The sequence below is a fragment of the Sesamum indicum genome, linkage group LG6, assembly GCF_000512975.1.
Source record: "Sesamum indicum cultivar Zhongzhi No. 13 linkage group LG6, S_indicum_v1.0, whole genome shotgun sequence".
In the NCBI taxonomy this organism is placed as follows: domain Eukaryota; kingdom Viridiplantae; phylum Streptophyta; class Magnoliopsida; order Lamiales; family Pedaliaceae; genus Sesamum; species Sesamum indicum.
In genome coordinates, this window is record NC_026150.1 from 49,209 (window position 1) to 60,292 (window position 11,084).

General features: G+C 39.7%; 3 protein-coding genes across 3 annotated transcripts in view; 2 read left to right on the plus strand and 1 right to left on the minus strand.

The window, feature by feature from the left end:
• LOC105162976 overlaps positions 1–3,061 on the plus strand; it is a gene marked incomplete in the record, with an annotated part of 3,276 nt that extends 215 nt beyond the window's left edge. The window contains 6 exon segments of the mRNA XM_011081159.2: positions 1–398; positions 535–717; positions 1,003–1,133; positions 1,462–1,624; positions 1,829–1,958; positions 2,599–3,061. Of these exon segments, the coding sequence (XP_011079461.1) occupies positions 1–398; positions 535–717; positions 1,003–1,133; positions 1,462–1,624; positions 1,829–1,958; positions 2,599–2,876 (1,283 nt within the window).
• Positions 3,299–5,566, plus strand: LOC105163338 (pentatricopeptide repeat-containing protein At1g06140, mitochondrial-like). Its single transcript, XM_011081651.1, has one exon. It carries the CDS (start codon positions 3,299–3,301, stop codon positions 5,564–5,566), a length of 2,268 nt encoding a protein of 755 aa, XP_011079953.1.
• LOC105163339 (meiosis-specific protein ASY3) overlaps positions 7,068–11,084 on the minus strand; it is a 6,120-nt gene continuing 2,103 nt past the window's right edge. Inside the window, exons 4-10 of the mRNA XM_011081652.2 lie at positions 10,582–10,716; positions 10,405–10,465; positions 10,156–10,305; positions 10,022–10,080; positions 8,935–9,069; positions 8,057–8,148; positions 7,068–7,469 (exon numbers count right to left, since the gene is read on the minus strand). Of these exons, the coding sequence (XP_011079954.1) occupies positions 7,398–7,469; positions 8,057–8,148; positions 8,935–9,069; positions 10,022–10,080; positions 10,156–10,305; positions 10,405–10,465; positions 10,582–10,716 (704 nt within the window). The 3' untranslated portion in view covers positions 7,068–7,397. The remainder of the gene's footprint in view (positions 7,470–8,056; positions 8,149–8,934; positions 9,070–10,021; positions 10,081–10,155; positions 10,306–10,404; positions 10,466–10,581; positions 10,717–11,084) is intronic.

An 11,084-nucleotide genomic window follows, 5' to 3' on the forward strand; every position in this document is an offset into this window, starting at 1 on the left:
TTGTGGCGGATTTTGTTCGGAATGAGGTGGGGGATTGGGATGACGAGGCGAAGATTCGAGCGAGATTCAAGGCCCTGAGCGGACAGAGGTCTGATTGGTCGCCACTCTACAGTTTCTGGAGGGATTTGATTCTCAAGGTTGCTCGTCACCTTCACATCTTCATCATCCGCCCTTCCCGCGTCAAGCGCCTCTGGTTCCGCCGAGCTGGCTTGTCCCCTTTGTGCCTCGATCACGTCCTGCTTGAAATGCATCGCGCTGGAGACTTATTGTCGCCCCACCCAACTTCCTCAACCGCCCGTCTCTCTCACATTTTCCGCAGAGCGCTAGATCTTTTTGGGGCGAGTAATGACTATAGTCTCCCTCCCGGAGATTATTATATTCTTGCACCACTCTTGGAGGTCCGCTACTTCATTTTCCTCCATCATTCTTGTTTGTTCTACTACTGTTCTTTCTCAAATTTTCGGCTCTCTCTTTTTGTTCTTTTTCGAATTCCAAAGTGATCGTGCTTAATTACTCGCGGCACCTTGTGCATAGGAGCAAGCCCTTGAAGTAGTCAACAAATTGTCGGAAAACTATTGGACGACTTCTTGTGTCATAACCATGAGAAAGTTTCAGGATGTATGTCTAGGATCGAGGGAAGCTCTTGCAATTTTAGGTTACTTGTCAGCACACGACAGAGCAAGACGACTAATTGTTAACCGAGCTGATCCGATAGAGGTAGTTTCATTTCTTGTTTTCAATGTGGATATTTGTCATTTTGAGATTATTAGAGGTTAATTCAAGATCTCAGTAGGATGCCATGTTAAAAGCTTCTTATTAGAAGGGTATATTTTGCATATGGAGACTCTGATTCCAGCCCAACTTCTGCCTGCAAACGGAGCCATTCTATCATCAGCATCATTATTTCAGCTGGGAAAAGTTTCTCTTATTCCTCTAAAATCCTGGTAACTGGTATGGTTGAGAGGAATAATTTCTTTCATTCTCCCCTTTTTCGTCGTACAGGGAGTGAAAGTCTTTCTTGCTCCTGGAGCAGTTTCTAGTGACTCAAGTGTGGATTACACTTTGCTGCACTTAACTTGGACTGCAGAAAAGCTTGAGCAGCAGCTTGATGTGATTGATAAGTGCTACCAAAAGTAAGAATCTCATAACTTCTTTCGTCTATGGGTGCCAAGCTTGATGGATTTGTGAATCTGCAACTAGCAACAAGCTTAAGCATGCCTCTAGAGTAAAAATTAAGATGTCAAGTAGAAAATTTAAAAAAAATCCGTTCATATAATTCTTTAATAGGATACCAATGCATATCCCTGGACATTTATGTTAATCGAAAGGCAGAGTTCAAGGAAAAATTTACTCTTGGTATACACCATCCCCTACTTAGTAATGGCCTTGGGTTTTTCTCTCTCTTTTTCTTCTTGAGATATAAGCTCGTTGCAATACCATTGGGGCTCTGTGAAGAAACAGGAATTCAGCTTTAGCTTCTCTTAAATCTGGAAACAAGCGAGTTGCCCTGAGATATGCAAAAGAACTAAAGATGGCATCTCAGAGTAGAGAAAGATGCATGGCACTATTGGACCAGGTGGAGAAAGTACTTCAGGTTATCGCAGATACCGAGTCCTCTAAAAAGGTTTGTTCATCATGATCATATTGTCTTACACATTGTCTTTTGGTTTGTTTTCTGTGACATAAAAGAGTTGGCAATTCTCTGGTGATGCTTGGTATAATCTATAGTTGTTGAAGTCGACTCCATCATTTTCATATGGATTATTACTTCATTCTTCAACAACTTATTACCCCCGGCCAGCATTTTCACACATGATGTCTGATGCAGGTTTTGGAGGCCATGCAAAGCAGCAAACATGCTTTACTGGAAAACCAAATCAGTCTTGAAGAAGTTGAGCTGTGCCTGCAGGAAGTTGATGATAACATTGATTCACTGAAACGACTAGATGATGCTTTAGGTAATTTCCATCATCATATTTCGGTTGCACCTCAGTTGTGTTAACTAATCAGGAACGTTGTTTTGCTGAAGAATGTTGCATGATTTATAATGACTAAGATGGCTAACCCAAGTTCTTCTGTTCTATGTCTCGTCAAGTGGCTAGCTTTTTTCCTGGAAGACAACTGAAACTCATCAAGGTTCCTGATCAGACAGGGAGCTTTCATGAGAATGTCTTGAATTAATTTTTTATTTTTGCTCGGGTATCAAACCTGGCGACCCAACTCATGGCAGATGGTTCGTCAGCATAATAGATTTCTTTAATCATACTATAAAAGATTACCTTAGTAGTGTCTTGGTCTCTCCCTCTCTTGTCCATGCTACATTTATAATATATAACTATTTTCTTTGCAGTTGAAATGGAAATTTTGCTAAATCTTTCTGAAATGTGTTCCATTTCTTGAGTATTAGTATTAAACAATTCTTTTTGTTCATGTGGCACTCAATGAGAGAGTGGCTGTCTAGAAGGACAGGTGATAAACCAAGGTTCCTGAACTGGAAATCACATTCAACCCTTTGCTGTGGCACTGGACTGAACATTCTTTAGTCGATAGTTGAATAAATACATACCTGTCTAACAATCTTTGATGATAATTTTGTAGGATCAAAGGCAACATATACAGAGGTAGATGATGAAGATATAGAAGGTGAATTAAGCAAACTACAGCTGGAAATTAAAAGTGAAATGAATCAAGTTATGGCAGAAACTGGGTTTGATAGATCTACTGGACCGTCAGAGTTTTCGGAAAGAACTTTGAGCAATGGTCTTTCAAATCTTAATCTCAAGGAGGGGCTAGCCATGGAATCAGAGGCAGACTGTTGTCTAAGACCAGTTGGCAATAAACGCATGTCAAAAGAGGGCAGCCTTGAAGCTGCTTGACTTTATATTTCATGGCTAACTCAGCTTCTTTTCTAGTGTTTTGTGTATTTTGTTTTATTTTTCTGGAAATTGCTAACTACTGTGGAATCTGTCATAGGCAAGAAATGCGAATGAGCACTGTAACCTAGTAACATTGTACACTCAATTCCCTTGTGCATAACATACATAAGCATGCATAGTGACTATCTTCTCCTTTTTACTACTGCTTTTTTTTTTTCCCCTAAAAAAGAAACAGGAGAATTCCTGGTTAAAAGATGGAGTAGCTATGTTGTGATGGTTGAAGCTACTGTTTGCCAAAGTATTCTGGAGGAGGGAGCAGCGGTGTGCTGGTTAATATTAGTGCCTTCATACGTAAGTTAAAGGGTGAGGAAGCGAGTAGGTGGCTCTGTATTTGTCTTGACTTCTGAATGTGCAAATTCCCCATGCGATTCATCGCTACAGATTTTCTCAGAAGTAGAACATCTCTGCTGCTTAGCCGTCAGAATCTTCCAACCACCAAACAAAAACCGTTTATGCTTGGCAAAGGTGGCGGTTCCCACTCTTGGTCGTCATTCAATGAATCTCTCTCCTCTCTTCTCAAGAGATCGCCAACCCATTCCCATCTACAAGAAGCCAGAAGATTACATGCACTCATGCTGGTTGGCAGCATCCTCAACCCCGACAGCGACATAGCTGGCCCAGCATCACTCTTGGGTTCGCGGCTGGTGCAAGTCTATGCCCAACTGGGCTGTCTCGAGGAAGCCTTGCTCGCCTTTGGCAGACTCCACTGCGTCCACAACATTGCCTGTAATGCTATTCTTCGGGCCTATGTGGACTCTGCACACTTTTCCCAAGCAATTCACTTCTTTAATCACTTGGTATTCAAACTTGGCTTCATGCCTGATAATTACACTTGCCCGCTAATCTTAAAAGCTTGTTCAGAATTATGTGCCCTCGAAGAGGGTAGAAAGACGCATGATCTGATCCGTTCTGCTGAGGTTCACTACTGCTTTAAGCCCAACGTCTATACAAAATGCGCTCTGATAGACATGTTTGCAAAATGTGGAAGCTTGGATGAAGCACGGATGGTATTCGATGATATGCCTCAGAAAGAGAGAGACTTGGCTTCTTGGACTGCTATGATATGTGGAACGATACATCAGGGGCATGGGCAGGAAGCACTGTATTTGTTCAACACAATGAGACGCGAAGGGACAGACCCTGATTCAGTTGTTATGGCAGCTATTCTTCCAGCCTGCGGTCGATTGGGAGCCAGGCAAGAGGGAATGGCTTTGCAAGGCTGTGCTCTGAAGAGTGGTTTCCACTGTGATTTGTTTGTTTCCAATGCTGTCATGGATATGTACTGTAAATTCGGGGATACTCACCAAGCTTACAGTGTATTTTGCAGAATGCCTTGTAAAGATGTTGTATCTTGGAGCACATTAATAGCTGGCTATTCACAGAATTGTGAGTATGAAAGGAGCCTTGTGCTCTACTTAGAGATGATAAATCTGGGTGTAAAACCTAGTGCAATCATTGTGGCAAGTATTCTTCCTACACTTGGCAAACTCAACTTATCAGAACACGGAAAAGTGATGCATGGCTTTATCCTGAAAAAGGGATTTGACTCTGATGTTGTTGTCAGCTGTGCGCTCATCGAAATGTACTCAAGCTGTGGCTTAGCGGGAGGACTCGAAGTTCTTTTAAGCCTTTGGTCAGATTGGGACATCATGGTTTGGAATTCGGCAATTGCTGGGCATGCTGCTTGTGAAAACTTTAATTTGGCTCTCAGTGTCTTTAGGAAGATATGGAAGTCTAAATGTAAACCAAATTGCATCACTTTGGTCAGCATCCTTCCAATCTGTACCAAAATGGGGGCACTTAAACAGGGTATGGAAGTTCACTGCCATGCGATTAGAAGCAGTCTTATCGGAGCTGTTTCAGTCGGCAATTCACTTATTGATATGTACTGTAAATGCGGATACCTAGGGCATGGACTTAAGGTGTTTGATCACATGATGGAAAAGGATATTGTATCTTATAACACGATCATTTCTGCCTACGGATTCCATGGGTATGGAAAGCAAGCATTGGTCCTCTTTGATGAAATGAAATCTTTAGCAATGAAGCCAAGTAAGGCAACTTTTGTTGGACTCCTGTCTGCTTGTAGTCATGCAGGCCTGGTAGATGAGGGTCGGTCTCTTTACATTTCCATGATTAATAGTTATGGCATACTCCCAAATATGGAACACTACTCATGCATGGTAGACCTGCTTGGTAGAGCAGGGCACATTTGTGATGCATGCAACTTCATCAGAACAATGCCCGAGGAACCAGATGGTAATGTCCTGGGATGTTTGCTTGCTGCTTGTCGAGTTCACAACATGGTGGAGCCTGCCTATCTTCTTGCTAAAGAAATTCTCCAAGATAAGTTGGAAGATTCTGGTTACCATATACTTTTGTCCAACATGTATGCATCAACAAAGAAATGGAAAGATGCCTCAAGGGTCAGAGTTCTAATAAAGGAGAAAGGGTTAAGGAAAAAACCTGGGAAGAGTTGGATACAGATAGGTCACTGTACTCATATATTTGATGCCAGAGATACAACGCATTCAGAGTACAACAAAATACAAGTATTCCTGGAAACATTGATGTCTGAGATGAGGGAACCGTGTGTGGTGGATCCATGTTTCTCTCTCCCTTCACTTTGATAACCTGCTTGGGAATTGTCAACGACTACTGGCACTAAGTTCCATTTTTACTTTTAAGAATCCTCCCTTATGAATCTTTGCTTGTAGAATGGCAATATCACATGCCCATTTGTTTACTGTCTCCCAACTCCGAATTCCTGCAATTTCCCACTGGGAACGCTTTACCTTTGGGGTTGAAAAGGAAGATAAATAGACTACCAATTCTTCTGCCAAGTGAACTTCTGAAGAAGCTGTCCTATGATCCACTCGAATCTATAAGCCGAGTCCAGCTGCATTCATTAGTGCCAGTCATTGAGTTTAATTTTTGCGAAATCCGTCTCTCAGAACAGAAAAGTTTAAACGTATGGATCAAGAAAAGACAATCCCAGGAGACTGATTTGCTACATTCTGGAAATGATCCAAACCTCATTCCGGAACAGAGAGTATGCCACTTGTGCCTATCTTCTTGGTCGGATCCCACTTCAAGAGGAAAGCACAAACCCCCTTTCGTTTTGCCGACCTCTCTTGCTTTGGCCCTACCAAAATCATTGCCAAAGCTGTATTCCCTATCACCATCTACCACAGCAGTTCGCCAATGACACATCAAAACGGTCAAATGGAAACCGCTATACATGGATGGATGGATAAAGCTGGACATGGATGATTCCTCAAAGGGTACCAGATGTACAACTCAAAATCTACCATCTAATCTAAGAAAAGAATGAAAACATGCAATGTACCCAGATAGAGAGGCCCACTACTCGCTATTCTTCTCCACCTTTTGTTTCAGAAATGTGACGTCATGTAGCTAGATCAGAAGCTCAATACCACTTCATTAAGCCCCCCAATTATTAGCACGTTCATGCTTCTTTCTTGATTGATCCTCCATATAACCGCACTCTGAGAACCACCATCCTGCAAGCTTGACATCTAGAAGAACCCATTGTTCCCACCCTCTGTTCCTTAAGTTACCCCCAGAGACTAGACTATTCTTCAAGCACTACTTGGTAACAGAGTTTAAGCATAGGCTGTCAGACATGCTACAGGGAAACATACATACTACAAGCATCATTCAGGGTTGTTGAAGCTACCGTTACATTGTGGGATTGGTGGTTAAATTATCTAAGCATGTCAGCAGGAGACGGGTACAAATTTCATTGACACTATATACCACCACAATTAGACCCATCATTGAACAGATTCCCCACCTCCAAAATTGAAAAAAAAATATATATATATATATATATATGTATATATATATATATAGAAATTCACTTTGCCAACAGCAGATTGATAAAACAGTAAACTTATTTAATTGATAAAACATCAGGGCAACATATACTGCGCTTGTTTACAGCAAAACTGAGACAGACACATCCACACTACTGATGCCTGCATGAAGCAACCAATTCACAGAAGGTTCAAATAGAAGCAAAAAGATCAGACTTCAATAAATTCTACTGCTTAACTTGCAACATTGGATAACATTAGTCCTGCTTTAGAGAAATTCAGCAACGAAAAAAGTTAGTATCATGTCAGAATTGGTAATCATGTATAATCTGGAAAGATATCCTGTAGTGAGTATACCACTAACAGAACCACAGCCAGAGTAATTTCAAAGAAAAGATCAGATCCTGTGAAACGCAAATTGTTCACAAACATACAAGTGTGATGATGAAAGAGCTAGGTACACCTAGACAAGATAATTCACTCTAAGCAAAAGGATACAGGTCACTCTTAGGCATAAAATAGGGAGTTACGGTACCATTAGCTCTAGCATAATCGAGAAATCCATAGCATCATGTCCACGTTAGGACAATCTACACACTTGGCATCAATAGTGAAAATTATGTCAACCAAAGGCCCCATGTTTTATGCATTCAGCTACCAAGAGTTTCAATTGAAGCATCTTCTTCCTAGCCAACTGCAAAAGAAAAAATGATCTCAACTATTATAGGCCATAGGTTACGAGTTTACTTTTGTACTTTCTTTTTCTTTCTCGGGTAAGGTACCATAATTACGAGTTTTATTTTCATTGAAGTGGTAAATATGCAACAATCTGAAAAAGATAGCCTGCAAAATACTTTGTGATTAAGGCTTTTTGTTGACACATTCCAACCCAACATTCAGATGACCCACACTTTTTTCAAGATTAACTTGTTCATATGGATATGTACATAAAGCAAGACAATAGCTTAACAACACCAATTATATAACATCTTAAATAGTCTTATAAAGTAACAGACAGTTCAATTCAGAGTCCAGAAAGTCATTCTTTTCTGTTGGTTTCTTCCATTGTTTGGCTTTGAGGTTAAAAGAGAAAGTTCCATACTTCCAGCTTCTCTTGTTCAGATATGGAGAATCACTACTATGCGAATGTCTAGCTTATTATCTTACCCAAGTACTTCCATGCAGTACGTAAGGAGTTTCTATTTCAGATATACTCCTGCCCGCTGGAATCTTAGAAATATAAAATTTGACAAGTTCCACTTTTAAATGAAACAAACTCACTTCCTGGACAGTGGTGATTCTGCTTTCAGCTTCATCAAGTTGAACCTTGATAGCTTGCTCCAACTGCAAGAGAAACTTTTTCTGGGCTGCTCCTAAGAATGCCAAGTAAGAAATAATACAAGTCAGACTTGTTCAGTAACACAAAACAGCTATCATCATATGATAAAAGGACTCGTGATTATCAGCTATTGCAGTAGCTCTAGAAGTACATCCAATGGATGCAACGATTATACCTTCTAGCTGTCCTTACTTAACTCAAGGGTAAATGCTAAAGAAAATGCAGCAAATAAAACAACAATAAAACATTGTAGCCTCTTTTATATGTTAATTCAGTTTCAGCTAAGACAAGGAACAAGCAGTAATATCATCATCAAAATACAAAAGCTAGGCATATCAAAACACCAAGAATTAACTTAGACAAGTGGTGTAATTCGTGTCTAATAGCTTAAGAAGCAATATGTTGTCAGCTAACACTATAAAAGTCAAGCCAGACATGCTTTCCTTCATTCTTATCCAGTCATTCACTTTCTTATATGTGGAAATTGGATATGTACAAGAGTACCCGAAGGATGCTATGCATTCAGCAATACATCCTCAAGAATGGATATAAAGCTTTGATAACAGCAAGCTCCACAATTTTCATTTCGAATTGATTGAGTGATATAAAGTAGAGACACTAGATGAACTGTTCGTTCTATTACATGTTTTGACTTAAAACATAAATACATGAATGCTATTTTCTTGCATAGCAAAGCATAAAAAGTTTATACTAGTCAAATATATGCATATTATCAATGGACGAATGTGTCAGGAACTTCGCAGGCAAATTATCATTGAAATTGGATAACATCTCTAGTAGGGGTTTTAAATTTTCATACTTTGTCTTTCTGCAGTTCTTTTAATCTCAATCTCATGTTCTTCTAGATCTTCATTTATCTTGTCATAATCCTGCAGGTGCCGATCAACTTCTTCTTTGAATCTTTTATATATTCCAAGGAAATGTTCCTGTTGCTCTGCAGGACAGATACAATAACTAACGCATCAAGAGCAGAAATATCGCCATAAATTTTCCAACCAAACCCTTAACTTAATGCCACTAAATGTCAACAGTCACTGATCTCCATGAATGAATATTAAGAGTACATTTCATAATTGGTCTCTAATGCATTTAAGAAATAGTGGAACATATTTGTATAGCACATCGAAGACTGAGAAGAACTGTCTTGTTTTAGAAGCACAGTTAAACACGATAGCAAGGTGAAAGCCAGAAATTCTAGGAGGGAGGTGTCTTGGAATGTTAAGAGAGGGGTGGCTCGGCCAGGGTGGAGGTTCATTCTTGTTGGTTGAGAAAAGCCATCTCTCCAAAAGCTATATCAGAATTTGGTGCTTGTGATAGTTGTGGGGGTAAATCAAAATCGATGTATGCATACGCATGCAATGTATCAAGGGTCATTAGCACTCTTCACACGCCCAGGCCTGGCTCAAGCAACGTAAGTAACATGTTAAGGACTTGCTTATACTAACCTTATACAACAATATCAAGGTTATTCAGCTGAAGTGAAACATCTAGAGATCCTGCATAATCCCTCATAATCCTGCATAATCCCTCACAATTATGAAATGTACTCTTAAATGCATTAATTTTTTACAAAAAGGGTAGTTACACCCTAGTTACCCTATTGGGCTCTGGTATTTTTACAAAAGAGGTTACTAGGCGCCAGTAGTCTATTGGGATCTGGTATTAAGCTTGCATATGGATATGCTTAAAAGTAATATATATTGGTCCAGGAAGTCCATTACTTAATCAAGTTATCAAGCTTAGTTAGCTATACATTCCTGATCATGTTCATTAACACAAGCTCGATAAATTTTTGAACCCATGTGAAAATTTCAAAGACAATATAGGTTAGCCCAAAAGACTATAACCCAATCGAGTTATCAAGCTTAGCTTTTTGGAACACACACCTTCAAGTCTAGTTTCCAGCTGCTTCCTTTTGGATTGACTAAGATTGGCTAGCTTTCCCCTGAAAGAAACAAACGTTATCATGCTCACAAAAGAGACACCTCCGCAGAAGGAATCCATCATATCAAATACTTACACATCTGTTTTGATCTGAGAGTCGGCATTCTGCAACAGCAAAAATACTTCCTCAGCAGCAGCCAGCAAAATTTCAGCAGATCTTTTATTACTCGTTGACTTGACTTTGGTTTTAAAACGATCTAAAGCTACAGCAAGTAGTTTTACAGCACTGAAAGTAGGGATATGAAACATCAGAGAACAAAAAGGAAAATGGTTATTGATTTCTATTCCCTAATATAGTTTCTCTACTCAACAGACACAAGAATACCTAGCCAGTCCATCGTTTTGATTCAATTCCAAGTACATTTGAAGCTCGCTGTCATGAATCCCTGCAGAGGTGAAAAGTAAAATTACTCACATGGGAGAAAGAAAGATGTTTTTAATGAATAGCCGGGACAACTAGAGCAGGAAGTACTAGGCGGTTGTTTCGTTAGAATTGATAAACCTTTTAGTGACTCTGACATAGGACTACACCCAGTCACTTCAACATCTTTTTTGTTGCCTACACTTCTATCAGGACCACATAGAAACTCCTCAGCAATGTAGAATTCAGGAGATAATTGCCCTGATTCCCTGCAAACTGCACATCCATGGCATGATATTAACATGTCTCAAACAAAAGATTTCCGGATTATGTGATACTGCAGCTTACTGATGAAAAAACAACCTAAGGCATCTCACATAATCTACAGGCCAGCATGTGCTGTTTCTGAACAGGCATGCTTTGGGTGTTGCATGAGCAAAAGGTTTGTGAAGACATGAATATCATGTTCTTTTAAATCAAAGTGAATATATATTTTTCATTGTCAAACCATGTCCGGATGCTAGTCAGAACTAAGTCTAATTATGAGGTAAAATGATGACATAGATCATCCGAGTGTTATATTAGAGAACAATCATGCATATGTGTGCGATCATATATCTAAGCAGGAAATTTAACAGGCTCTG